The 27,202-nt window shown below is 48.5% G+C and overlaps 2 protein-coding genes across 7 annotated transcripts; one reads left to right on the forward strand and one right to left on the reverse strand.

Annotated features, from left to right (window-relative positions):
* Window positions 1–47: 47 nt before the first annotated feature.
* On the reverse strand, window positions 48–18,944 carry DPCD (deleted in primary ciliary dyskinesia homolog (mouse)). Of its 2 annotated transcripts, XM_014837650.3 has the most exons (6): window positions 18,796–18,944; window positions 14,019–14,099; window positions 7,811–7,935; window positions 7,330–7,463; window positions 806–908; window positions 48–361 (listed from the first exon to the last, which is right to left on the reverse strand). In XM_014837650.3, the coding sequence occupies exons 1-6, from the start codon at window positions 18,857–18,859 to the stop codon at window positions 257–259; spliced, it is 612 nt and encodes a 203-aa protein (XP_014693136.1). In that variant the 5' UTR covers window positions 18,860–18,944; the 3' UTR covers window positions 48–256. The 2 variants fall into 2 exon arrangements, with proteins under 2 accessions (XP_014693136.1, XP_014693137.1); XM_014837651.3 differs by lacking the exon at window positions 14,019–14,099 and having other exon boundaries at window positions 18,796–18,923.
* Window positions 18,938–27,202, forward strand: POLL (DNA polymerase lambda). 5 transcript variants are annotated; one of them, XM_070484821.1, is made up of 9 exons: window positions 18,938–19,021; window positions 19,864–20,028; window positions 20,728–21,022; window positions 21,214–21,376; window positions 21,739–22,056; window positions 22,841–23,014; window positions 23,578–23,706; window positions 25,695–25,863; window positions 26,307–27,202. In XM_070484821.1, exons 2-9 carry the CDS (start codon window positions 19,914–19,916, stop codon window positions 26,669–26,671), a joined length of 1,728 nt encoding a protein of 575 aa, XP_070340922.1. In that variant the 5' UTR covers window positions 18,938–19,021; window positions 19,864–19,913; the 3' UTR covers window positions 26,672–27,202. The 5 variants fall into 5 exon arrangements, with proteins under 5 accessions (XP_070340922.1, XP_070340951.1, XP_070340934.1 ...); XM_070484850.1 differs by having other exon boundaries at window positions 18,940–19,021; window positions 19,877–20,028; XM_070484833.1 differs by lacking the exon at window positions 18,938–19,021 and adding an exon at window positions 19,053–19,357.

The following is a 27,202-nucleotide window of genomic DNA, read 5'->3' on the forward strand; positions in this document are numbered from 1 at the left end:
ACCACCACCCTTCCTGGGGACAAGAGCACACAGAGGTGGACAAGAATACAGTCCACTGACAGTGACTCAGAATGACTTTACTTAGGAGACAAGACTATGATGCAGGGGCTAAAGGTGCCCTGAGGCCCAGCCCAGATAACTCCTGGAAGAGAAGAGGCTGCCCCTGCACCGGAAAAGCCCAAGCCTCGAAGTCTCACAGGCTGACAGGAAGAGCCTCACCCACCCTCCACACCAAAGGTGCAGGCTCAGCAGTCTACTACTGGGTCTTGCAGTCCCCATCACTGCTGTGGGCCGTCTTTACCTTCTTCAGCTCCTTCTGCAGTTCTGACTCAGCCACCAGGACCTCCTTTGGTTTCTGGTACTGTGGATGGAGCCAGGAAGAGAACATAATTCAGTTACATCCCCCCTCCCTACATGTGTACACACATGTGCATGTGCACACACACACACACAGACAGGACCCCTTCTGATCCCTTTATTCAAAGATGAAGAAATTGAGGCCTACTGAATGATTTGCTCAAGGTCACATGGCTGGGTAGGAGCAGGCACTGGACCAGAACCCCAGGCCTGTGATTTCCGCCCCTCCCCCTCACCCTCTATCCTATTCCAGGTGTGATTTATAAGATCAGGCTCCTCCCTGAGCCCCTACTCTGCTCTCCTCATGCTCAAGTAGAGATGCCTGTTCTCTAGCAAGCACAGCCCAGGGTAGGGGCTAGAACTGGGGACTCCTATGGGATGGGAGGTGGGCAGGAAAAGAGGGAGCCTCTCCCTGATGCAGTGGCCAAGAAGTCTGGGTGAATCTTACGGAGATGATCAGAGTGCAGTTGGCATAAGCAAAGCTCAGCGAGGAATCATCCAGAGGTAGCTGGTATCTGTCTAGGTCAGGAATGGAGAACTTCTTGTAGTACCTGTGGGGACACCAAGAGGCATTGGGGATACCCAGCAAGGTGACCCCAACAGTTGGGCATTAGGCCCTCTGCTGCCAACCTTCTACACAGTTCTCCAACACCTTCCACACAGCCAAAGAGGAAGAAGGGAAGCCAGTGGGAACACTAGTATTTTAGAGCTTAGTGGCCCTGGGAAGAAAAGGATGAAAGGCCTTATGACCAAATCAGCAGCAAAAGAGCGGGACTAACTGTGATTCCTTGATTAGACGAGGATTAGAGTGACTCACACTTCAGTTTTGGGACTCCCAGACATGGAGAAGAAGCCTCACGGAATACAGAGAGCTCAGGCAAGCTAAGAAAATGGGACATGTGTGCTACCAAGGGACAGAATAAGGACGTGTAGGGCTGTCCCCCAAAGCTGGGGAGTGACAGTTGCCATTTACATGGGACTTCCACTGAAGGCCTCCGCCACATATGTTTTCCTCTTTTGAGATCTATCAAAGCCTTATTAGCCTGACTCTACTTGTAGGCCAGAGAGCGAAGTACATCTGCAAGGAGAAATCTCTCTAAGAGGACGGACAAACCATGTGATTCATCGTGGAAGCCGGATCTCTGGGGCTCTGGACTCCTTTGCTGGCCCCACTCTTTCATTTTCACACACCGCACAAGGTCCCTATCATCTGCAGGTGCCAGTTCAGAGATTAATGATCCCTTTTAGTACAAAACAAAATAAAACAAACCAGACAGCAACACCCAGCCCATAAGGTGTATAACTGGATTTTGTTTTGCAGGAAATTTGACCTCCTTTACTGAAGAGGAAACTCAGGCTCAGCGAGGTGAAATGTCTTGCCTGGTTTCACAGTCAGTTGTCAGTGGCATCAGGATTAAAGCTCCTTGCCCCTGGTCTGCTGCTTGTTACACCAGAGCACAAAGAATGGCCTTCTCATCTCCAGCAATAGGCCCGTGTGGCATTGTCCTTGGTGGAAGTGTAGCCTCAGCTCTGGCCAGTGGCTGCCAGACCTGTCACCCAGGTGTGGCGTCCCTGCTGCTACAGAGTTTGTGTGGGCTGGGGAGGGAAACGCTGCAGGCAGGCACAAACAAACTCAAGTGAGGGGCCTGAAGAGGACGGGGCTTTTAATACTTCAGAGGGGCCTGGTCCTTGTGGTGACAGCTACCCTGAGTCCACTTCAAAAGCTCCGATGCCCTGGGGACTCGGAGTTGACATCAATGCAGCACTTCTTCCTGCTCTCCCTGCCGAAATCCCTCAGTTTAGTGGAGGCTCTCAGGGCCCCTCTCCTCCCAGGTTCCTCACTCCCCGCCAAGGTGCTGGGACCCACGGCAGGAAAAGAATGTTTACTTAAAGGCTGACAGTTCAAAAGGAGTGGGGGCTGGGGGATCCTAATGGCACCACAAGTTTGCTTTATTTTCCAAAGCTCTGCCCCAGGGAAAGGCGATCCATCTGCCTGCAAACTGGGGTGGAATGCTGGCCTCATCCTCTTCCTAGCCAGCCCAGGCTGAGGGCTCTTCCTGGGGCCCTTGGTCTGGCCAGCAAAGGTGGCAGACACTGATAATAGGGGGGAGTCAAAGGTTAAACAGCAGAGATTAGATGAACACAAAGGCTTGTTAGAAGTGTTAACATCTTCCCTGCAAATATACACAAGCGGCAGAACCGGGAGAGCAGCAGCTCAGGCACACGCAGCCCAGCCGAAGTTATGGGGCCTGTGTAAGGCCTTGCGATGCAGAGCATGGGGACATCCTTTCTGCCTACCTGGCTTGTGTGCCAGGGGTGTATAGCAACACACCTGTGCCCCCTTAGAGGGGCACGGTCAAGCTACATTCCCCAGGCTGGGGCAGGGTGACTGGAAAAAGAATCCTAGAGCTTGCCCTCAATGGCAACAACAAGATCAAAGGGAACTTGAGGTGCATGGCTTGCCCCCTCCCCTGTCCTACTCCCACCACCTTTCACAAGGCTAGGGATGTGGAGGCAGAGTGGGTCTGGAGGCTTGGATTTGTTTTGAGTCTATTCTAATGGATTTAGTTTATTCGTTGAGGTTAAACAATTTTCCTCAGAGGCTCCTACAGGCACTGTTCAAGGGAGTATGGGGCATCTGCTTTCTTTCCTCAGATAGCAGTCCACCCCCTTCTCACCTCCATTCCCTGGCCTTGGGTTTTCCCTGACAGGAACCACACTTGACTTTCTTACCAGCTCCGGGACTAGAGAGGGACCCACTGTCCTTCTGGAAAAGTCAGAATGCTCAGCCTCAGGCAGCCCTAGGTAGGCAGGAAACATTTCTTAGGCATCATCTGTATCCCAGGCCTTGAGCTGTGAGCTGGGAATTTAAGGATGAAGAAGAAACAAGGCCACATCCCTGCCTGAGGAGACCTTGTTGTGTTTCTGTTAAAAGCAACACCCTGGGGCCAGCCTGGTGGCGCAGCGGTTAAGTGCGCATGTTTGCTTCGGTGGCCTGGGGTACGCCGGTTCGGATCCCGGTGCGGACATGGCACCACTTGGCAAGCCATGCTGTGGTAGGCGTCCCACATATAAAATAGAGGAAGATGTTAGCTCAGGGCCAGTCTTCCTCAGCGAAAAGAGGAGGATTGACAGCAGTTAGCTTAGGGCTAATCTTCCTCAAAAAAAACAAAAAGCGACACCCTTACAGCAGGTGGTTCCCAGGCTGTTTGCAGATGTGCAACACTCCCCCATTCTCATCCCCTTCACAGTTCTCACTTTCAGCCATACAATGAAAGGTGACACTTATTAATGCTCATCCTGTGCCAGGCTCTATTCTATACGTATTGAATCCTCAAAACAACCCTCTCAAGTTGGTTACTTCTATTATCCTCTTTTACAGAAGAGGAAACTGAGGCACAGCAAAGTTAGGTATCTTGCCTAAGGCACAAAACTGGTAAATGGAGATGCCGTTATTACAAATGATAAGTCCCCAAATCTCCTGACCCTTCCATCTCTCCACATTCTCACCTCAAAGTCAGAGACTACCTGATCTAGGTTCCCTGCATTTGTCCAAAGACGGGGTGGATATGAAGAGTGGTCTCCCCTGGGATCCAGTCACCCTGCAGGCCCCTCCCCTGGGCACTCTCTCTGACACATAATGCTCCGCCTTTCTGAATTCAGAAGTGTTCAAAGACGTATGTAGAAGCAAAGGCTCTCAGGACGACTCTTCCACCTGCCTTGGGACCCTGCGCTGGCCACTGAACTTCTGGGCCTCAGTTTCTTCCTCCAAATTCCTTCCTCAAATAAAGGAGCTGCCCTAGAGAAACTTTAAGTCACTGTCAAAGGAACGGGAACAGGCCAACTCTGTTACCTCTCTCCAACCTGGGCCAAAAGGACAGCTCCTACATTTTGGCTATTTCAGAAATGACACACGCCCATATCTCCTTCCCAATTCCCAGTCCTTCCCCAACCTATTCTCCCTTGCAGTGAACTGAGAAATGGCACAAGAGGCCCGGCCTTCAGAGAGAGAGACTGGAGGAGAGGCTGAAAGTAGCAACAGGGCCACTGTGGACAGTCACATGGGCCATGCCCCACACACCTCCAGAGGGCGCCCTGCATACCTGCACACAGGCTCAGCTAGAGTGGTCCAGAGAAGCCTCCAGCCAGCCTGGCCCTTAGAAAATCAGCAGGCAAATCTTCCTTCTTTCTTAAACATCAAGGATCCAGGCATCAAGCCTCCCTGCCTACAGGAGTCCCCTCCTAGAGAGTTACACTGCACACTCACATACTAAAAGCTCTCAGAAGCCCTATCAAAGAGAAACTTGTTTAGTCCAGAGTTTCCTAAACTTATTTGACTACAGAATCCTTTTTTCTAGTGATGCCTATTAACACCTCCCACAGTGTTAATATCATCGACGTCAAATCAGCCAAGATCTCTCGGGTTCCAATTACCAAAGAATTGTTGAGGACCTGCTTCAGGCTGGCCAGTGTGCTGGGTGTTGTACACATACAATTTCATCAAATTCCCCAAACAATCTATGAGATAGGTATGACTTTTCTCCTGTGATAGATGAGGAAACCTTGAGCAAAATACTAGTTAATATGTGGCAGAGGCCAGATTTAAGCCGATGTCTTCCCAATCCAGCACCCTGGCTCATTCCACTTATAGCTGCCAGCTTCCAGGCTAAGGCTAAGAACCTTCTTTCTGCACAAACACTCTTACCAGGAACAGATGGTGCCACACTGGGATCCTGGAAAAGCACTTTCTTCCTTCCCTGTTCATCCCTCACTAATACCTGAAGCCACGGACATGATACACTGGAATGACTTCAAGAAATGTGGCAAGCCAGTTCTTCAGGGACAAGGCAGGTATGGACAAAAGATCTGTGACTTTTATTAGTAACCACATTCCAGAATATTAGAACCAGGTCAAGCATAGAACCTCCAGGTAAAGGAAGAAGTCAAAGCAGAGAGAAATGCCATGGTGTGGTGGAAACTGCAGATGCCTAGGTGTTGAGACCATCACTAACTTTCCCTTCGTCAAGTCAGTTCATCATGCTGACTTTACAGATACACTTACATAATCCTTAATATATAACACAAGAATAAAAATAGGTACCCTGCCCACCACTGGATGGTGTGAAGATCAAAAAACAGATTTTTAAAGTATCCTGAAAAAGTTAAACACTGCTCAAAGGAATAGCCATTGAGTTCTGTTTAATTAGTGGTAGTAAATGTATAAGATATACCACTACTCCAGATAGAAGATGAAAAGGCCACTAGGCTCAGGAAAGAGCCAGTTAGGGGTTTAGTGGCCTCTCTCACCTACCTCCCAGCAGAGGGACCTAAGGAATGCTGGGTTGAGCCTAGCTGGGCCTCGACAAGAGGCTCAGTGTGGGCTTCAAAGTGGGCACACACATACTCCTCTCCCCTCTGTGGGAATCTAACCCCCAGCTCTGCCCCATCCTGGGGCACTACTCCCGTCCCACCTGGCCCTCACCCATCAGCTCCAAAATATCTCCCCCTTGCCTTTGGCTCTGGAGTGGGCCTCTAGCCATGGAGCTCCTGGCCAACAGCGCCACCTATGGCTGGATAAGTGCAGGAGATGGGACCCAGGGGATCTGCCTGCAGATGATTTTGGTGAGCTAGCTAGCTAGCCTCTCTTAATCCCTGGTAATCACATTTCTGCCTGATATCTGTATTCGACAGTGACCTCTGGGGGACAAAAGGGAGGCAGCAGCCAGCTCCACAAACTGCTGGGCGGCAGATTCAAGTGCTATCAGAAGCACTTTTGTTCCCAGTTTGGACCCAGGGCCTCTTGCGCCAGGGAATGCTTGCTGAAGCATGGAGTTTGCTTTCCTAAAGGCAATTTCTCTGTTGTCTGAAATTGCTAAATTCCACTTTAGGCACTGACTCTTGTTAATGATGAGAACAATAACGGGAATAAACTGCCTTTTATCTGAGGGCTTCAAAGTGCTTTATAAACGCAAACCCTTATTATTATGACTTTATATTTATAGACAAGGCCCACTGCAGGGGCTGCTGGCTGCATGTACAGCAATAATCTCAAAATTAATTCATTCATCTCCACCCCTTCCCCACCCCCTTAACCCTGCCAAAGTGACAGGATGCAGGGGTCATAAGAGTGGGGCAGAAGCCAGGGCTGCATTGGAGGAGCCTGGGAGCCACGCTGCTTCCCTGCGGGCCTCATGAACCTGAGGGAGATGGGAGGGGAGTCTGACACCACACCATCTGAGAAGATGGACAAAGAGCTGGGTCCCCCTTACTGCATGTAAACCAGTGGATGGGTGGGGGCACGTCTGGCCTAAGCTTAGTACCCCATGAGGCATGTTGGGTGGCTTCACAGTTTGTGGACCAGTAACTCATAAAACCTCCAGCTCAATGCCCTAAAATTATTTGAAGGGAGTTGGTCCTATACTGCAATCCCTCTGGCCCAGATCAAGACCAATTCATGACAGTGCTCTTCTCTTCTCCTGTGATCAGAGCTCTGGAAACCCAAATGGGACCAATGCATTTCCAAGACAGCCCAGAAGCAGCCCTGCCAGGATCAAATCTCTACCCTGGCCAACTTCTGTCCCCACTACCCCACATTTTGCCTCCCCCTTAGCCAACCACAAGGAGAAGAGCAAAGGGGAGTTGAGTACTCCTTTTGAAACATAATGCAAGACTTCCAAGGGGCCAAAGCAAACTGCCCCTCAGTCCAGGGAGGGATCTGGTTTACTGCTCCCAGACCAGTAATTTAAACTCCTGTAAATGTTAATGGCTAGGTGATTCCCTCATCCCCTCACTCATTCAACAAATATATATTGAGCTCCAGTATGTACCAGGTACTGCACCAGACACTCATTGTTCCAATTTCCCTGCCTGATGGAGCAGATTACATTATTCAAGCTGGTTTGATCCCCAGGTCAAACCACACCCCTGACCCTGCTCATTCACAGGCAGGAAGGTGCCCATCACACTACTTACTTTTTGTTGGTTGTTCTGACAATAATGCAGCGTTCCTTCTGGTCCACACAGACACTATAGACATCCTTAGGGTAGGGGAGATTTCGAATCCGCCACTGGAAACTCATCTTGGTATCTTTGCGCATGAAGATGGGCTGCAGAAAGTAAATCCAACTCAAGGACTGTTCTTGGAGAAGGGCAGGAAGGGATGGCTTCCCCCTCTGCAATGCTCTACCAGAGGGCACAATTGGAGACTCTCAGCTCTTCTCCAAAGCTCCCCTCTGATGCTGCTATTGCTGTGACATTCCAGGCCTGGAGACTTCGCTCTGGGATGACCAAGTCAAAACCCTTTGGGTAGTCATTCAAGCAAACATTTCTAGAGCACTGTGTCCAGGTGGGCACATGAGAGATGAGGAGATGAACAAGATATGGTGCCTGCCCTCAGGGGCCAGCAGGCCAATCCCACCCCAGCCTCCCCAAGACACCTGACAGATAGACATACATTGACATTGCTTTCCTTGATGAGTTCAGGCCCCAGGCTCCCTGCTCCTGGGAGTGCTGGCTCTCCCACCTCAATCTGCCACTGGCCCAAGGCTCCCAGGGCACTTTTCACACGCCACTTTCTCACTGGGGAGAGAAGGAAGCAATGGGATTATGAGGAAGAAAGAGGCTCTGCTCTTTTCTGCCGAATCATTGACATCACATTTGGTAAGTGGAACAGGATTAAGAGTGGGAGCTATAGGCCTTCGCACTGGCTTTGTGCATCTGAGCAGGGTCCTCATAGCCTCTGAAATCTCAGCAGAGCATTTCAGTATCAGACAACTTGTAAAGCTCATCTCATGGGTGCCCAGACAAAGAGAACTGAACAAAACTCTGCAAGGAGCCAAGCAGAATTAAGAAATCCCTAGGTGTGACTTCAAGCAAGGAGAAGATGCAGGGGTTAGGAACTGGGTAGTTACTGGTAACGGAGAAAATTTGGACCCCGAAAAGTGTGAGCTGATGTGCATTTTTTCCCTCTGAAAATGTGCAAAGGAAAAATGCGTTAAGAGGGAGAAAGCATTAAGAGGCATATTTGTCTCAAGATTCAGAAAGTCCAAATATAAAAATTCACTCATTTCAGGTTTACCTGGCTTAAAACAACAGCATGAGTTGTATTTAAACAAAATTTTAGGCACACATCATTTTAAATGCATTGCTTACAGACAATTTAATGTGAACTTTTTGTAGAGTGGAACCGTTCTTTTATAATGCAAATAATCATCTCTATTTTACCTTATTTTACAACCCAGATGTCTGCATAAGACTTTTTTTTTCAAATAAGGCACATACATTATGGAAATTATAAGTGAAAAAACTAGTTCAATGGACATTACCTGGAAGCCCCTGGCTGGGATTTTGAGGAAGCCCATTCAGCCACGTCACAGTGACTGCTATTGTCAGAATGGCAGCCCGTCACTGTAGGGGGGCCTTCCTGAGCAAAGGCCTAACCACTCTGTTCCATTCCCTTCCTGCTGCACCGGGTGTCCTCCAGCCTGGGCAGCCAGGTGCTGCTAGGGGCCAGCAGCCTTCCTGAAGCTGGTGTAAAGAGCTAGACAACTCAAACAGTGCCTGGTATTCGGCCGTGGTTGTTCCCGTGTGCTCCATTTTCTGGGCCGGGGGACAAGAGCTGCAGCTTGATTTTCAGGATGGGTTTCTTTGAGACTTTTTGAGCAGTTGTGCCAAACCCAAACACCCTCACTGCTCTAAGTAAGGCACGCAAGCTGAACACAGAAGTGTGCTGTAAAATTAGAATTTTCCCTTGAATATGTGCTTTTATAAGGTCTGCTGCATTCTGCAGTGTGATTTTATTACAACTTAGGGCCAAAAATTCTCCCTAGAAACACATTTCCAAGTTTATAATGAAAATTAATAAGGAAGAGTAAAACTTCGAAATATGCTTCACAGGCAACTTTTTTTTTCCCACAAATACTTCTACTCTCTTAGGTGAATGGACTGTGACTGGGAGCAGATCCAAATCTATTCATGTAATACCTCACTTAACTGGAAGCCAGCCTTCTGGGGGCCTCTGTCATGGTCAAAAACTCGGAAGTGACAAAGGCCTCCAAGCAGTGGCTTATTGTGACAAGACCCATGTAGCTGGCTCTATACCATAGGAAAGATCACTCCCAGATTCTCACTCAGACTATATATAAAACACTATGTGTGGAATAAGGCAGGAAATAGGCATATTGACAACAGCTTACATCAGAGGGCAGCATCAGAACTGCAAAGCACGTGGGATCACTGAGTATAAGGGCAAACAAGCCCCCTTGGAACCTGCCAGGATCACTACAGAATAGAACACAGTCATCACAGATTTTAAAGATGGAGGTTTCTTTAGAAAGCGTTTGGTTCAATGCCTGTATTTTTTGTGTAGGCGTGAGGAAGAGTGGCCCTGAGCTAACATCTGTTGCCAATCTTCCTCTTTTTGCTTGAGGAAGATTGTTGCTGAGCCAACACCTGTGCCAATCTTCCTCTATTTTATGTGGGATGCTGCCACAGCATGGCTTGACGAGTGGTGCTAGGTCTGCACCCGGGATCCGAACCTGTGAACCCTGTGCCACAGAAATGGAGCATGAACTTAACCACTATACCACTGGGCCAGTCCCACCAGTGCCTGTATTTTTTAAATGAGAAAGAGAATTTCTTCCCTGCCTCCTCTCTTTCAACCTTTGCCACTACTGTCCAGGGGATAGAGTATGAAGAATTACCAAGGCTCAGAGAGATTAACTTGCAAAAACCACAACTAAAATTCAGGTCTCCTAATTTCAAGATCAGAATGTGAATCATTAATAAAAGGCTAAATTGTATTCCATAAATGTTCAATAAACATATATGATATTCAGGAAGGTTTCTTTTCCTTTTTTATTTTTTTTAAGTAGCTCTATTTCTTTTTTATATTTTAGCCTTTAGAGGAAAAGCTTTGATTATCTGAAAATGTAATTTGTGAGGAATACCTAACTAGCTGGGGCTGAATAAGAGAGGTGCTCCTGTAATCACAGGCCTTGTTAAATCATATGTCCTAAAGAACAATACTAGTATGGCCAGGAGAGGCAATTCCAAATCCAAGATTTTTATCCACTGTTTTACTCCAAGGGATGTTGGGTTTTGCACAGAAACCTTCCCAAGGAGCATCCTAAGGAGGAGGAAAGTCAGCTACTGGATTCCTTACTGCTGACTTTAAAAGCCAATCAGGTCACAGGAACTTGGCACCCTTGGCTGTTTTACCTTCTCCTTTTTTTTAAACACCTTGGGATAAATTTCTGTTACAACACAGAGGAAAGTTTCCCTACTCCTTCGCTTATGAGATAAGATCCACCAGTGATTTTGGTGACGTCCTTGTTATTTTTCCTAAGTACCTGGGCATGAATGCACACATGCAAACACATACTTTGTTTTATCTTTCTTGTCCTGTCTTTGTTCCTGAACTCAAGGACAGCTCCTGCGGCAACAGAAGACTGTTTCCACCTGCTGTCACTCTGATTTGATTATACGTTAAACCCAAACTGGTGTGTGCAAGGCAGCTCCCTGGGATGCTGTCATATCTTCCCGGCTGAGCCAGGGTCAGTCCTTGGAAAGGAGACTTTCAATGACCCTGTAAAGGGTCTGATGAGGACTATATGAAGGAGGCAGTGCCTGGGGGCTTTTTCCTAAGTCAGCAGGAAGCAGGCTGATGTCGCAGACTGCTGAAAGGAGGCCTCGTCTTTCAGGTGGGCTGGAAAGTGGAGGTCCTAAAGGCCTCTTTCCCCAAAGCTCCAAGCCCTGGCCCACTTCCAACATGGATAATTGCATTCCCCTTTCCTAAATACTCCCTGCTGCTTAAACTGGATGCAGGATTCTTCTTTTCTGCCCTAAAACACTGCAACATTGCTATGTTGCTATTAAACAGCTGCCACGTCCCATCCCTGAGGAGACTGAAGGGAATCGAGTGGGTCATTTATAAAGCCGGTGAAGTGCTTGGGGATGAAAGTGCTCAATATCCTCCAAATGCAGCCTGGGGTGGTTAGGCTGGCGGTCAAATACCAAAGCAGATTAAGTCGGTAATCCGAATGTAATCGCTGGGGGATGGCCTGCCCTTCAGCCTCTGCCCCCCTGGACATGCTGTGTTCTTCTGGGGCTGGTTTGATGTTCCGATCATTGTTATGGGGCCCTTCAGTTTTTTCCCCATGAATACATACAGCATTCATTGTGGGGGGTGGGAATGAATAGCATTGAGGAGAGAAAAAAATATATGACACTACTATCCTTATTAACAGTGACTGAAAGAACTCTGTCCTAGACAGGAGCCCTATTGGCTTCCTCGATAAATTACTTTCTGGGTTTTTCTAACAGAAAACCAGTTTGGCCAATTATCAAATTTGTATAATTAGCTGGAAAAATGGTAACTATTCCTATTTACAGCCATAAAAACCCTGTCCATATTTTACTTCATAGAATGCACAAGCAAAAGTCAGCTCAGGCTCTGGGATTATTTACACTTAAAAAATAATGAACAGTATTTTGCAAGGGCAGCTGGTGGGGGTAGGGTGGGGTGGTTGGGGTAAGAAAAGGATCAGCTGTTCAAAAGGCTCGGTGGTTCAAGCGGGGTGTTCCTCTCTGCCCATCTCTGTCCTGCTCCTACCAGCCCCTACTCAGGTCATTCTGGGGAGAGCAAAATTTAGTAAGAAGAAAATAAAGCAGGATTAAATATTCTCAACTCCCAATGGTAGCTGTTGTGGACTAAAGCATGGGCTCTTAATCAGACAGACCTAGGTTTAAATCCTAGCTCAGAAACTAACTAGCTGTGTAATTCTGAGCAAGCTGCTTAACCTCTTGGATCTTATGTTTTTTTTGACTATAAAATGGCAACAGTACCTGCCTCATCAGGCTGTAATGAGGATGATTCAATAAGACAATAAATATAAAGCACTTAATATAGTGCCCAATAAAAGTTACAGTATTAGTATCATTACAGTTGTGCACCGCATATCGACATTCCATTCAAGGATGGACCACATATACGATGGTGGTCCCATAAGATTAGTACCAAATAGCCTTGGTGTGTAGTAGGCTATGCCATCTAGGTTTGTGTAAGTATACTCTATGATGTTCGCACAACGACGAAATCGTCTAAGGATGCATTTCTCAGAACGTATTCCGTCATTAAGAGATGCACAACTTGTATTAGGTAAACTTTAGCCAAACAATGTTCTCCTATGAACCTCCATTTCTGCTTTTAAGAAAAAGAAATTTGAAGGCCACTGTCTATTCCCCTCCTGCCAAGAGAAGCGATAGCTTAATGTGGGATGCTACCGATGAAGGAAGCTGGCCTTATTTTTCATTTTAATTTCATGTTCAAGCACAATTAAGAGGCCCAGGTTTTATTTGTTTGTTTGTTTTTACAGCCACAGCAGCTATAGCTGTTTTATTTGCTCTGTGTGGAGAAGAGGTGATGCTGGGGGAGAGGAGCTGCGGCTAGTCTCTGGCTTGGTGATGGTAGTGGTTAGCCCACGTGACCTCTGCTTTCATAAGCTCGCCCCATTAGGCATTCCAAGGCTGTCATCCCCTGGGAGCGCTATAAATTACAATGCATTGTGAGGATATTACTACTGTATTGGTTTCCACCAAATCAGTGTCATATGCTAAACACATCAAGATTTTTAATAGCACCAGACTAAACCAATTGGGACTGAAGCCCAAGCAGCTCATAATGAGGAGGGATCAACACTTCACTCTGCAACTGAACATGCGCAGGACATGCATTTTAAGACTGGAGACTAAGAGAATACAAACCAGTGTAATCTGTGTTGTCGGTTCTAGACATTTATGAGCTGTCAGAAAAAGGGAAAAAGAAATTCCCTCACCAATACTACCTGTCGATCAGGCCCAGGAAGAAATTAAAGTCAAGAATAATGACAAGAAAATAACCCAGCCCATGATTCCATCATTGGTCTTAGCATTTTAGGTGGAACTTAATAAAGAGACCAACTCCCACTGCTGACAGCCTCAGGCCCTGGGTCAAAGAACCAGCTACCTAGCTCTGGGAAGTCAGTTAGTGCTGATGTGCATACCTGGGAACAGAGAATGGACAAATAAAATAATTCTCAGAAATCTGAGCTGGAGCCCCTATTCATGAGCCTATTCTTAGAGGAAAAGAGCTGCAGGAACGAAAGTGACAAATGCTGCAAAATCACCATTTCTACCCCCTACCCTCCTTTGATTCAGACATTCTCCAAGATAAGGGTCATATTTAATAGTGCCACCTCTGAGAACAGGTCAGAAGCTGCTGCCTCTGATGCTTGCTCCTGGTGTGGCTTCAGAAAACAAAACAAAAACAAGCAAAAAAATTGCAGTGAAAGCCTGCCCTTACCACTACTCAGCCTACAAGCCTCACTTCTAATTCCATCTTCTCTGTAAAGTTTTTTCCCAATGGTTTCTCTACATCCCCATTCCCACCTTACAAGAATCACTCACTCTCTCATTTGTCTGGAGGTGGTGTGGGGTTCACTGGCCACTCCATCTCTGGTGCCCAGCCCTGCCTCAGATTATTCTCAGGAACAATCTTGCCTTGGGGGCCTCAGTTTCCCCATTTGGCACTGGGCTCTTCCCTTAAGCCTCAGGCTGGGAGTGTTTACCTGTGTTTAGGTCATCCCAAGTGTTCCTAAGGGCCCACTGGGGGCCCTGTCACTTACCAAGTAGTTCACTCGTCTTCTCATCATATTCTTCGGCCATCTCCTTCCCATCTGGGAACAAATAGTGCACCTTCCTTCTCCCTACGCACAAAGCAGAGAGTGCCTTACCCCCAAGCCTCCTCTTGTCTTGCCCCTTGCAGATCAAGGGCTCTATCTGGGAAACACCGACAGCCTTGGTGGTACTGAGAAACCCTCCCAGAGCCTCCCACGAACTGCTTGCCAACCATCGCCTACCATTACTTTAAGACGTGTCCTGGGACTCACTTCCTTTCTGAAGCTTTCTCTGAACATGTCTTTGCTTTGTGGTTTCCTCTAACAGCAAAAGCTCCATACTTCTTCCCATCTGTTGAACTCCTCACTCTTCAAAATCCAGCTCAAATGTCACTTCCACTGGGAAGTCTTCCTAGACTATCACCCCCAGGCACATTGGCAAAACTCATTGCTGCCTTGTTTTTTGTGCCTCCCTAGTGCTTTATTCATATCCATAATGGAGCATTTGTCACATAGTGTGATACTCTTAAAAGCATCTGTCTCCCTAGGAATGATACGATATCTACCTTTCTCTCCCCAGCTGATGTGCTCAGGATATGGAACAGGATATTGACTGAGCACTCCCTTTAGCCGTGCCATCCCTCTGCATTCTTTTGCACATCTCTAGGCCATTCCTATTACATAGCCAAACGATGTTAGTTCCCATGTGTTTTCTTCAGGGTTTTTACCTTGGTTATGATTTTACACCTATTTGTGTGATTCTTTGATTACTGCCTGTCTCTTCTACTAGACAAGAGTGGTTTTATCCCCCCTGCCTATGGTTTCCCTAACACCGAGCATAGTACCTGGCATATATTATGGGACCAACTAACTACTGATGAAAGAACAAGTGAACACTGATTCATCTTTCATTGAAAACATGGAAGAACCTAAGGGAGTCTCCTAGCCCAACTCTTTGACCTACCTAGTATAATTATAAGCATTTTCTTAAAAGTGACTAAGTAATTTCCCCTATTTTTAGAGATAGGTAAGTAGATATAGGTAGGCTCCTCAGTGAGACTAATAACAAATGCCTAGGAGACAGGTTCCCAAAGTATGTCTGATGAATAAGAGTCCCAAGGTCCCCAACAAGCTAAAGCTGCCACTAGTTAAAACTTGCAACTGTATCTGCTCTACCAAGCCTTTTTCCTGTCCAATTCACTACCCTGGGACACAGTTCCCTTGAGTCGTTCCTAATTTGTATTCTAGGAAAATTCCCCCCAAATCTGCGGGGACTCTCAGCAGGCCCCTAGTTCACACCACCCTTAATCACTTGGATGGCTCATAGCGCTGAAGGGGGTTTTCCTGTCAGAAGTGGGGTACAAGGTGCTGCCTGTAAGTAGCTGAGGGGGTCTGGCCTGACCCTCTTCTCTCCCTGCAGTCCAGCTGTGAGTCTAAGGACACAGTGCTAACTATTGGCCAGGCACTTTACATGTTTTATTCCATTTAATTCTCACAATAATCCCACGTGCCCCCATTACCTGTATTTCACAAATGAGAAAAACTGAGGTTTAAAAGGCATGCAACTTGTCCAAGGTCATAAAGCTAGGAAATGACAGACTGAAGGTGAAACTCACTTGAGGCCAAAGTACATGCTCTAATAACCATGCTAGAATAATTTGTATAGCTTTAAATATTTGTAAGGTTGAGCACTGTTCCAAGAGTTCATTGGTCATGTTTCTAGTGAATTACCCATTTAGGCCTTAGCCTATTTTATTTGGGTATTCATCTTTTTCTTACTAATCTGATTGAGCTTTGTATATATTAACCATGTGTCACATGTGTTGCAAATACTCTCAATTTCAATTGCCTTATAACTTTGTTTAAAGTGGGTTTTCCCAAACTAGTGTTTAATTTTTATATTGTCAACTATTTTTTCCTTACTATGCAGAAGTTATGCTTAGAATATCCTCCCTTACCCAAACATTATATTTTATTTATACTTTATTCTATACATATTTATTCTATACGTATATGTGTATGTGGATATAACAAAGTTTAAGTATATTAGTATGACATTTTCATAAAAGAAAAAAACATATGTGTGAGTGTGTATGCATGGGAAAAATATGGAAGTTTATGAAAGAAAATGTAAATTATGATTACCTCTGGATGGTAGGACTATGGGTGACATTTATTTTTTATTTTTTATTAAAGATTGGCACCTGGGCTAACAACTGTTGCCAATCTTTTTTTTTTTTTTTCTGCTTTATCTCCCCAACCCCGCCCCCATACATAGTTGTATATCTTAGTTGCAGGTCCTTCTAGTTGTGGGATGTGGGACGCCGCCTCAACGTGGCTTGACGAGCAGTGCCATGTCTGTGCCCAGGATCCGAACCCTGGGCTGCCGCAGCAGAGCACGCGAACTTAACCACTCAGCCACGGAGCCGGCCCCAGACATTTATTTTTAATATTTCCACTACAAATATATATTTTTCTGAAAAAAATTTAAAGTGTATTGGGTTCTTATTACAATAGCAGTGATTCTTGGTAGGAAGGAGGTAACATCCCCCACCCATACATGCACACACCAGGAAGGTAAATTTACAGGAAAGGTTTGACAAAGCATATCCATATATATATATAATATATATATATATTCGGTTTGGAAAAGAAAAATCTAATAACATTGTTTTGTGATGCTACTAATAAAAAAACTTAAGAAAATCCTGGCTGATGAAATATTTGTTTAAACAGTCCTGTGATCAAAAGAAGTGAAAGCAGGGACTCGAACAGATATTTGTACACTCATGTCCATAGCAGTGTTAGTCAGAATAGCTAAAAAAGCGAAAGCAACCCAAGAGTCCATTGTCAGATGAATGGATAAACAAAATGTGGTATATACATACAATGGGGTATTATTCAGCCATAAAAAGGAAGGAAATTTTGACACGTGACAACGTGGATGAGCCTCGAGGACATTATGCTAAATGAAATAAGCCAGTCACAAAAGAACAAACATTGTATGACTCCACTTCTATGACGTTCCTACAGTAATCAAACTCATAAAGAGAGAAAGTAGGATCGTGGTTGCCGGGGGCTCGGGATAGGGGGAATGAGGAGTTAGTGTTTAATGGATATACAGTTTCTGTCGAAGAAGATGAAAAACTTCCGGAGATGGATGGTGGTGATGGTTGCACAACAATGTAAATGGACTTAATGCCACAGAGGTACACTTAAAAATGGCTAAAGTGGTAAGTGCTATGTTATGTACTTTTTATAATAAAAACAAAAGCCACTGTCCTATGAGAGAATGTCCAAAATCTAGCTTGGCATAGGAGAACTATCACAACATACCCCACTTTATCTGCAATCTCTCTTCATTTTCCACCATTTCCCCTCATTAATCCTTGAGAAAAGAGACCTTTCATTCACCCTGCCATCGTAGCATCTAGTACCTGACACGGTGTGAGGGGTTGTAATGACTGACTGGGTGAATGTTCAGCCTCACTAAATGTTTTGTTACTCCCCTAGTAATCAGCTATATACTTTCACACCTCCATGCCTTTACATGAGTCATTCTTCCCAGAATAGCCATCCCCTCTTCTCTACTTACCAAACACCTATTAATTCTTTAGGACCCATAAACATCACCTCTTCTGTTAGACCTTACTTCAAAGAGTTGATCATTTCCACTTTCCTGCTCTCATAGCATTTTATAGAAGATTTCAGTCTCTATTTAACACATACTATTATTTATTTACATGTGTTTTTTCCTGGTCACTCTGTGAACTCTTGGGACAATGAGTCTTTTTCTATCTTCTCTAGCACACAGGTTGGCACATAGTAAAAGCCTCCCTAAATACTGCATAAATGAGTAAGTGAACGAGCAGCTGATTTTTAATTTCCAGGCTTCCCTGATTGGCTTCTGGCTATGGATGCGAGTCCCTAGCTGGTATCCTGAAAGCTACAGGAATTCAGATCTAATTCATTCCGGCTGTCAAGTGCGTCCAGGAAGGGACCCTGAAGCACAGGGAGTCCCACACCGGCCAATCCTAGGGTGAGAGAAAGTCAAGATTCCATATCCCTGTGCCCACCTCTTCCAGGCACAGCCTTGGGCCCTTGCTGTCTCCCCTAAAGACCCAGGGAACATTTAGAGGTTCACTTACAAACATAACATGACAGCTGGAAAGGACCCAGAGATAAGAGAGGTAGCCCATCCGCCTCATTTTACAGATGAGGAAAGTGAAGTCCAAACAAGTCAACAGCCAGGATGGAGAGCCCACGGTGAATTAATGGCAGAGTCATACATAAAGCCTAGGTTTCCGGCCTCTCCATGACACCAGGCTGCCTTCAGCAACAGAATCCCCAGATTGAGGTTCATGGGATCCCAGGTCAAGATCCAGTTGTACTACTGACTGGCTGGGGGAGCTGAGGCTGGTCTAAAATCTTCTTGGATTTCCGTTTCCTCTTCTGTAAAATGGGGTGGATATTAGCCTCTCGGGACAGCGGTGAGGAGCAAATGACATAATGAATGGGAAAGGAATTCTTATTTACTAGTAACAGAACTCAGACTGGAGTGAGGCGGTGTATGGGAAACCAGGGGATGTCCAGAGAGGCGTGTGCCAATCACATCATCTCTCTGGGCCTCAGTTTCCTCATCTGCAAATGCAGGACATGGCCTGGCTGGCGACCGCGACCCTTCCAGATCTGCCGTCCCAGGCTGAGGCCCTTCATGGAGGCGCCAGCACTGAGGGTAGCACCCTGGGGGAAGGGACGAGGGGGCTCGCGAAGGGCCTCAAGTTACCGTCTTGCAGTAGCGCCGTCTTCTCGGCAGCCCGCAGACTCCCCAACCAGCCTGTCACCGCCATCTTCCCTCCGCCCAGCCGCGTGCCCGGACGCTGCCATGGCAACCGTTCTGCCTAGGGTCACTTCCGGCTGACCCGGAAGGTGTTCTGGGCATTTGTCCTTCCCGCCCCACCCCACCCCCACCGCATCTCCCACGCCTTCGCCTGCTCTCATTGGCTGCTTTGGTAAGTAGTTTTTTCCTGGCCCCACTCAGGTGACCAACCCGGCCTGAAGTTGAACCCATCCTAGACCAAATCCCGGGAGTGGGGTGGGGGCTGGGCCCCCTCAGGGCAGGGTCCCGACGCTCCAGCCGTCCTGTAGTCCCCAGCTGGGAGTCCCTGATGCGCGCCAGCTGCGTACGCGGCGGAGACCCCACACCTGCCGGAGTCTTCTCTACCCCCAGCTGTGAGGCCAAAACTTCCCCAATCCCGGAAGGCGCCCCACCCCAGCTGCGGCCGGGCCCCGTCTCCCTGCAGCTGCGGGACTGAGCACCCCGAGCCGAGAGGCCCGCGACTAGGCAGGTGCAGGGCGTTCCCACTGCCCCGTTAACATCTCCCCCGCCCCCCGCCTCGTTTTCCTCTGTGGGTCTGTGATGGGGATAGAGAAAGATTATGTGGGGTTTATGTGCAGGTTTCCCCCAGTCTCCACTCCTCTTGGGAGCTCAAGGGCTTCCTAAAGATGTAGCTCCATTTCCTAGCCTGATATCCCCTTTTGGTAAAGCCCTTTGGAAGTGGGATGCAGCAGGGGCAGACACTGCACTGAATCTTTAGAGTAACCCCACTGAGGAATGATATCGTTTCCTTACTCTCAAAAGCTCCCCACATAGTCCCATTCTTCCGCCCATAACCCCAATATTCTGACTTTGAAAGGCTGGTGAGTGTAGAGGTAGGCTAAACTACTGACGTTCACTTGGGTTTTTGGAGACCCCTGGGATCTGGGCTCCTGCCCTCAAGGCTTGATCGGTAGAGATCCCACCTCCATAGGCAGAGGGCTTGGGGAACCTCAATTCTGGGTTTCTACAAAACAGCTGCTGTGATCAGCTCTCAAACAGAAAGAACAGGATCCAGCCATATCTCAATGGACCCCAGGGGTATCTTGAAGGCATTTCCCAAGCGGAAGAAAATTCACACCAATTCACCATCAAAAGCACTTGCAAAGATTCCCAAGAGGGAACACGGAGAAGCAGCAGGAGGTGAGCAAACCCATCTCAGAACCCTCATGTGCTTGAACCCTCAGGATTCCTACGTTGTTCATGTTCAGAATCAGATGTTAGAGCTGACTCTGCCCACCCAGGGCCTGCAGGTTTGTTTGTACCTGCCTTGCAATAGGCTTGGTCCCCAGTCTTTGACAGGTTGCTGGCTGGGGTATCTTCTACCCCACCCCAAGACCTCCATCACTCAGAAAATACTCCTTGGTCCCTAAAGAAATGACCAGCAGAATCCTTTCCTCTCAGGTTCCCAGAGTTATAAGCTATTTTACAGCCAAATTGACAAATAGATGGCAAAGGCTTACGTGGGAATGGGGAGGGGGAGGGAGTCTCTGAGACTGTGAGGCCTGTAATGGCAAACATGTGTGCCTTGTGCCTAGTACACAGTAGTAGGTTTCTATTAATATTGTTGAAAGAATAAATGATCAGATGAAGTGATTTATAGGATACCTACAATGTGCCAGACACTCTTCTAGGTTACATGAGGAAACAGGACATATCAAAATCCTTGCCCCTTTCATTCAAGTGATGGCTATGAGGAAATTAGCTATGCTTGGGGTGGAATCTTCAGAATGAAGGCTGTCTGGATGGAAGGGAAATGATTGTCCAGGGGCAGGGGACTGCAAAGGGTTCATTGGGATATATCTGAAAGTTACAATAGGCATCTGGATGTCCTCTCCATAGAGTGGCTGAGCTCCCTGCGGGCCCATGTTGTGCCCACTGGCATTGGGCGAGCCCGGGCAGAAGTCTTCGAGAAGCAGATTATCCAGCACGGTGGCCAGATATGCCCTGCCCAGGCAGCAGGGATCACTCACATTGTGGTGGATGAAGGCATGGACTATGAGCGAGCCCTCCGCATCCTTAGACTGCCTCAGCTGCCCCCAGGTGCTCAGCTGGTGAAGTCAGCCTGGCTAAGCTTGTGCCTACAGGAGAGAAGGCTGGTAGACACGGCAGGATTCAGCATTTTCATCCCCAACAGGTGGGCTGGTCTCAGTCTTTCCTCAAATGTTTTCTGGCAGCATCTTGAGCATTCTTCTTGGGTTATTAAAAATAACTCTCATTGTCTTAATTGGACACAGCGGAAAACCAAGGTTTCAGAGTAGAGAAAGGTTGGGAGCAGAGATAGGGTGAGGTCTTTGGTATCTTAACCTCCCATCACTGTCCCTGCAGGTGCCTGGACCAAACACAGCTCAGCAAGGCAGATCAAGACTCTTCTACTCCTCCTGGAGCCCGTGAGCCTCTGCTCAGGACAGCCCTCTCCCCTCCTCCTTCTCCTGCCAGACCTGTATCTCCTCCCCGGAGGGCAGAAGAGGCTCCAAGCACCCAAGTCCAGGTCAGGAGCCTTCCAGCCGCCAAACTCCCCTCTCCTGGAAATTAGATCACAGAAGCAGGGAGGGCCTGGTGGTGGTTCGGAAAGTTCCAGGCCCCTGAGAGAGGAGGGTTCTGTTTATTATGAAGCCACTTAGTTCTTCCCAACCCTCATCGCTCCTGCATTTGCCATGTACCACTGGGGATGCTAGGGCTGGGCTCTGGGGGAAGCTGAATGGAAAACAGCCCCACACTTAAGGAGACCCATGTCTGGCACAAAAGACCCAGCCTCATTCTTGGGTCTGACTAGGAGATTCAACCCCACCCTGAAGGAGCCCTCATCACTGGGGCAGGAATTGATTGTCTCTTCTCCTTCCCTACCTCAAGCCTGGCTTTGATGATGAAATCAGTGATGGGGAAGAGACCCAGGTTAGCGCAGCTGATCTGGAAGCCTTGATCAGTGGCCACTACCCTACCCTCCTTGAGGAAGATGGTGAGCCTTGCCCAGCTCCGAAGGGCCTGGATAAGTGGGTCTGTGCACAGCCTTCAAGCCAGAAGGCAACCAACCACAACCGTCACATCACAGAGAAACTGGAAGTGCTGGCTAAAGCCTACAGTGTTCAGGGAGACAAGTGGAGGGCCCTGGGCTATGCCAAGGCCATCAATGCCCTCAAGAGCTTCCACAAGCCTGTCACCTCCTACCAGGTATCTGACAGCCAGGGCAGGGTACGCAGGGGAAGGGGGAGGTCTTCTCTTTACTGGCCAGAGATTGGTGGAGGCATCAGTCACAAATGGAGATCAGGTGGAGTGGATAAGATTTTGTGATGTCTGGGACTTGCACAAAAGCAAAAAATGGGGGGATTGATGAGAGCAGATTGACAAAATCTTGATAATTATAGAAGCTGGGTGACAGGTACTTGGCAGTTCATTATACTGTTCCCTCTACTTTGGAATTTTTTTCCATAATAAAAAGTTTTTTAAAAGTTTAGAATCTGGAGGCCAACAGACCTGGGTTTGAATTCTGATTCCCATTATTCACTAACTGTGTGACTTTAGGCAAGTTACTTAAACCCTTTGAGCATCAATTTCCTCATCAGTAAAAAGGGACTAACAGTAGTAACAAATTCAGTGTTCCTGTGAAGACTAAAGATGATCTCTGTAATGCAGGACCTGATGCACAGTAAGGCCTCAGTAAATGTTAGCTTGCACTATTGTGATGATGGTGGTGATTAGTATCATCATTATTGCCTTTTCTCTATTTCCTCTGCTGATCCCCGTCCCTCTGGGAACCAAAAGACAAAGTACGCAGCCCGTTCCATCCATACTTCTCATCTTCAACTGTGCCCGAGCTTTACACAGCCATCAGTTGCCAACTGGCCAGGCTGGCTTTTCTTCATACATCTGCTAAAGGAGTCAGCTTCCCCACTGCTGGCTCTACCCCTCCCATCTTCTCACTCTTCTTTCCTGCCTCTGCCTCCTCCTCCTCTAGGAGGCCTGCGGTATTCCCGGGATTGGAAAGCGGATGGCTGAGAAGATCATAGAGATCTTAGAGAGTGGGCATCTACGGAAGCTGGATCATATCAGCGAGAGTGTGCCTATCTTGGAGCTCTTCTCCAACATCTGGGGAGCTGGAACCAAGACTGCCCAGATGTGGTACCATCAGGTCATACCGTTTCCCAGCCCCTACTTCAGTTTTGCTATATTTCAGAACTTGTCTCACAGTTAAATTACCCTGTGCTCTGATGGGAATGAAGCCAGACTATAGGGAGACCACTTTTCAAGGGGACCAGGGCTCATGTAGACCCCTCTCCTGGCTCATAGAACTTGGTATCCTTGAGGCGTTAATCTGTGGTGTAGGCAGAGATAGGAAGTATGTTTCTCTGTCCCACAGACCAGCAAAGGCCTTCCTGAGGAGACCAGGCCTCAGGGCTGAGTATCCAAATCAGTAGTTCCCAAACCTGGCCACGTACAGAATCACCCCTAGTCTGATGGAATCATGAACCAGTGTTTTAGGATGGTGGCAGGGCTGAATGGGGGCGTGTCTTCCATGCTCCCTGCATTTCCCAAGTCCCAGTGTATTACAGACCCAGCCGCTCCTGGGATTGGTCCTGCCTCAGGCCTTCTTTGGAGTCTAGGGTTGGTGGAAGCCTTGTGTGTGTGCTCATTCACTGTCTCTTCATTGGTCATGGAGCCTCATAGCCTTCCTATCTGGTTTCTTTTTTCCAGGGTTTCCGGAGCCTAGAAGACATCCGCAACCAGGCCTCCTTGACTACCCAGCAGGCCATTGGCTTGAAGCATTACAATGACTTCCTGGAACGCATACCCAGGGAGGAGGCCACAGAGATTGAGCAGACAGTAAGCACATGTCCCAGAACAGTGAGGAGAGCCAGGTGCTGCCCTTATAGCAGGGCCTGGCTTGAAGCCAAGAACTCCTGATCCCTCAGATGGGACCCCAGTAGGCAGAGGAAGCTGTAGGTCACCAGAGGTTGGGACTAGGGGAAAGAGCAAGTTGAGACTGAAGCTGCAGGTCCAGAGGAGGGGTGGGTGGCTTTTGTTTGGAAGGACTGCAATACCAGCTCTCTGGATAAGGGTTCTCAGCGGTTAGGCAGAGGAAGCGTTGGCTTAGATGCTAGAATGGCATTTGGACTGGGTTAATGTTAGGGCTGGGTTAGAGAGGGATTATGATCAGAACTGCTTGAGGATATGGGGGTTTGAACTGGGCTAGGTTAGGGTGGGTCAGAGCAGAGGTTCTTTGAGAACCTGATGAAAACTATGGGCTCTTTCTCTCCAGAATTTGTATAAATGTGCAAAGTTTTATATCTCTTTCCAGATGTAGGGGCCTTCTGAAACCCACCCAAGGCTGGTTCAGGGTTTGGCTTAGAGTTGGTGTAGAAACACAGTGCCAGTAGGATTAGCTTTGGGGTTAGAGGAAAGCTAGATCAAGAGTTGAGTTAAGGTTAGGCCTGAATTAAGAGTAGGGTTTTCTTAGTGTTGGATGGTTTTCAGATTGTGGTTATCCTAGAAATAAGGTTTGGGCAAGATTAGGGTTTGGTTTAGAGTTAGGGTTAGATGTATCATTTGTTCAAATGGCATTAGGATTAGGGGCTGGTTGCTATGGGCAAGTTTGCTCCCTTTGGTCTAGGATTCTGATAGGGAGGACTCCATGGAGACTCTGGCCCAACTTAGTTGAAATTAGCCTCCAGTTCTACTCTAGGCCGTGGGACTGTGAGGCTGGCACAGGATGGATGGACAGGCCCCTTTGTCCACCTGACACCAGGCCTTGGTGCTGGTGATGACACTGTCACTCAGCCACGGTATCTGGGCACGGAGAATGCCTCAGTGAGCCTCCGGCCTCCAGCCCCTTGGAACAGAAGTGGCTTCCCACCTGGCCAGCTCCCCGACTTAAGGGCTCCAGCCTTAGGAGTTTTTGATGGGATTACTCATCCTAGGCCTCCTCCCATCCTCTTGGGTGGCTCAAGAAGGGAGTGAAGGGATTAGCAGAGCCAGCCTGTCAGGAGAATTGAGGTGTCCTGGCTGTGGGTATCCAGGGCCCCAGAAATCTCAGTGTCCTGGCGTGGAGTCGGGAGGCCATCTGCATATGAAAGGCCTCAATGTCTCTGGGGTGGAAGCTAATGGGCTTATCCCCCTCAATGAGAGATGATCCTTCAGCTGACAGTCCCCTCTGGCTCAGCCCCCTCCCCCCTGAGCCCCATTCCTCTAAGTAAGAATGTGGGCATTGGCTCAGAATTGCCTCCCTCTTTGCTTTCTTTCCTTTCCTTTCCTGCAGGTGCAGTTATATTTCTGGGTTCCATTTTCCCTCAGACCTGGGCCCAGGGCACCCTGTCAGCCAGCTGCTCAGGCCTCAAGCCCCAATTCACACACTGCCGTTAGCTCCAAATCCGGAGATACCTGGGGCTGCCGAGATCTGGCTGAGGGCTTCCAGGTACCTGGCCCTATGTCCTAAGTGGAGTTTCACAGGTCTGGGCATCTGGGTTGGGGCAGGGGCCAAGAGAGTGTGTCTTTTTTCTCTTAAAGAGCTCTAGAGGGAAAGATCAGTGCTTGCCCTCAGAATCAGAGTACACATCTTCTTCTGTCTCTCCTCAGGCTGCCTCCAGTGGCATCTTCTGTCCTAGTGAAGCTACAGAACAGCTGCTCCCCAGGGTAGATCTCTGGCCTCTGTTCCTTGGGGCTTATTCCCTCATCGTGCATCCAAGGATTGGCTTGGGGCATCAGCTGGGGATGTGGGTCCTGGGTCAGGGAATGCCCTCGGGCTGCCGTGAGAAAGGAACTCCTCACAGGGCTGGAGGCCCACAGCCCCTTACCCCCTCACTGTTCTTTCCCAGGTCCAGAAATCAGCTCAGGCCTTCAACCCTGGGCTGCTGTGTGTGGCATGTGGTTCGTACAGACGGGGGAAAGCAACCTGTGGTGATGTGGACGTGCTGCTCACTCACCCAGATGGCCGATCTCACCAGGGCATCCTCAGTCGCCTCCTTGACAGCCTTCGGCAGCAAGGTATAAGCTCCATCTCTGGGTGCACAGGTTGGCACAGGGCAGGGAAGGGCTGGACGGCCTCCAGGAGGGAGAGCCTCAAAGCTGCAGTCTCCAGGCAGGAAGCAGGGAAAGCTTGCTTCGTGAGAACACCCACCTTTCCTTTATGGCCAAAGCCGTTTCAGGGAAGAGAAGAAACAGCTCCCCACACCTACCCAGAGGTGCTCAGTAATACCTGCAGGTTGAAGGTCTCATCTGATCTTTCTGTGACACTAGTTGGGGCATGGGGAGGAATTACTATCATTTTACAGATAAGGAGACAGGCTCAGAGAGGGCAAGGTCACCCAGCAAATAAATGGATGAGCTGGGGCTAGAGGACCCAGGGGTGATCAGGAAAGATCTGGGAGGATGGGACGGCCCAGGGCCTGGCTCCCTGTGCTCCTAGCAGCCATCCTGTGTTGGGCCAGGATTCCTGACTGATGACTTAGTGAGCCAGGAGGAGAACGGCCAGCAGCAGAAGTACCTGGGTGTGTGCCAGCTCCCAGGGCCAGGGCGGCGGCACCGACGACTGGACATCATCGTTGTGCCCTACAGCGAGTTTGCCTGCGCCCTGCTCTACTTCACTGGCTCTGCCCATTTCAACCGCTCCATGCGGGCTCTGGCCAAGACCAAGGGCATGAGCTTATCAGAGCATGCCCTCAGCACAGCTGTGGTCCGGAACACCCAAGGCCTCAAGGTGGCGTCTGGCCGAGTGCTGCCCACCCCAACTGAGAAGGATGTCTTCAGGCTCTTAGGCCTGCCCTACCGAGAACCAGCTGAGCGGGACTGGTGACCCATGGCTGCAGGGGAGGGGATGCCAAACTGGACCAGCACCCCACCTGGCCATCCAGTACTCCCTTCTCCCCTCAGCTGGCTGAACCTCACTGCTTCAACTGCCAGCTCCCTGGGCCTGAGGGAAAGGGCCAGCCTGGCTCCCAGGGTGTGCACAGCCCTCTCCCTGACAGGAGCATGCTGCTTTCCCTTCTACCTCACCACTGGCCCTGGCCCCTGGCCACATTCTAGGCAGGAACAGGCGGCTGGTCTGCAGCCAGCTTCCTGTGCCGAAGGCCCAGGCATTCACACTTCCCTGCCCTAAGGAGGGTCTAGCTGCTGGGGGTGGGATGGGGCTGCAGGGGGAGAAGCAAGCAGCTGTGGCCCAGCATCACCCAAGACCCCTTGGAGAGGAGAATGAGCCATTCCACATGTACTCCCTCCACCCACCCCACTTCCTGTGCAGCTGAAGGTGTGTGGCGGGGGCACCCCCGGCCTGGTGAGGAAAGCATTTGAAGGCTCAGGGGCCCAGTAAAGTGCATTTGACATTTAA

The sequence above is a fragment of the Equus asinus genome, chromosome 2 (assembly GCF_041296235.1).
Source record: "Equus asinus isolate D_3611 breed Donkey chromosome 2, EquAss-T2T_v2, whole genome shotgun sequence".
Taxonomy (NCBI): Eukaryota; Metazoa; Chordata; class Mammalia; order Perissodactyla; family Equidae; genus Equus; species Equus asinus.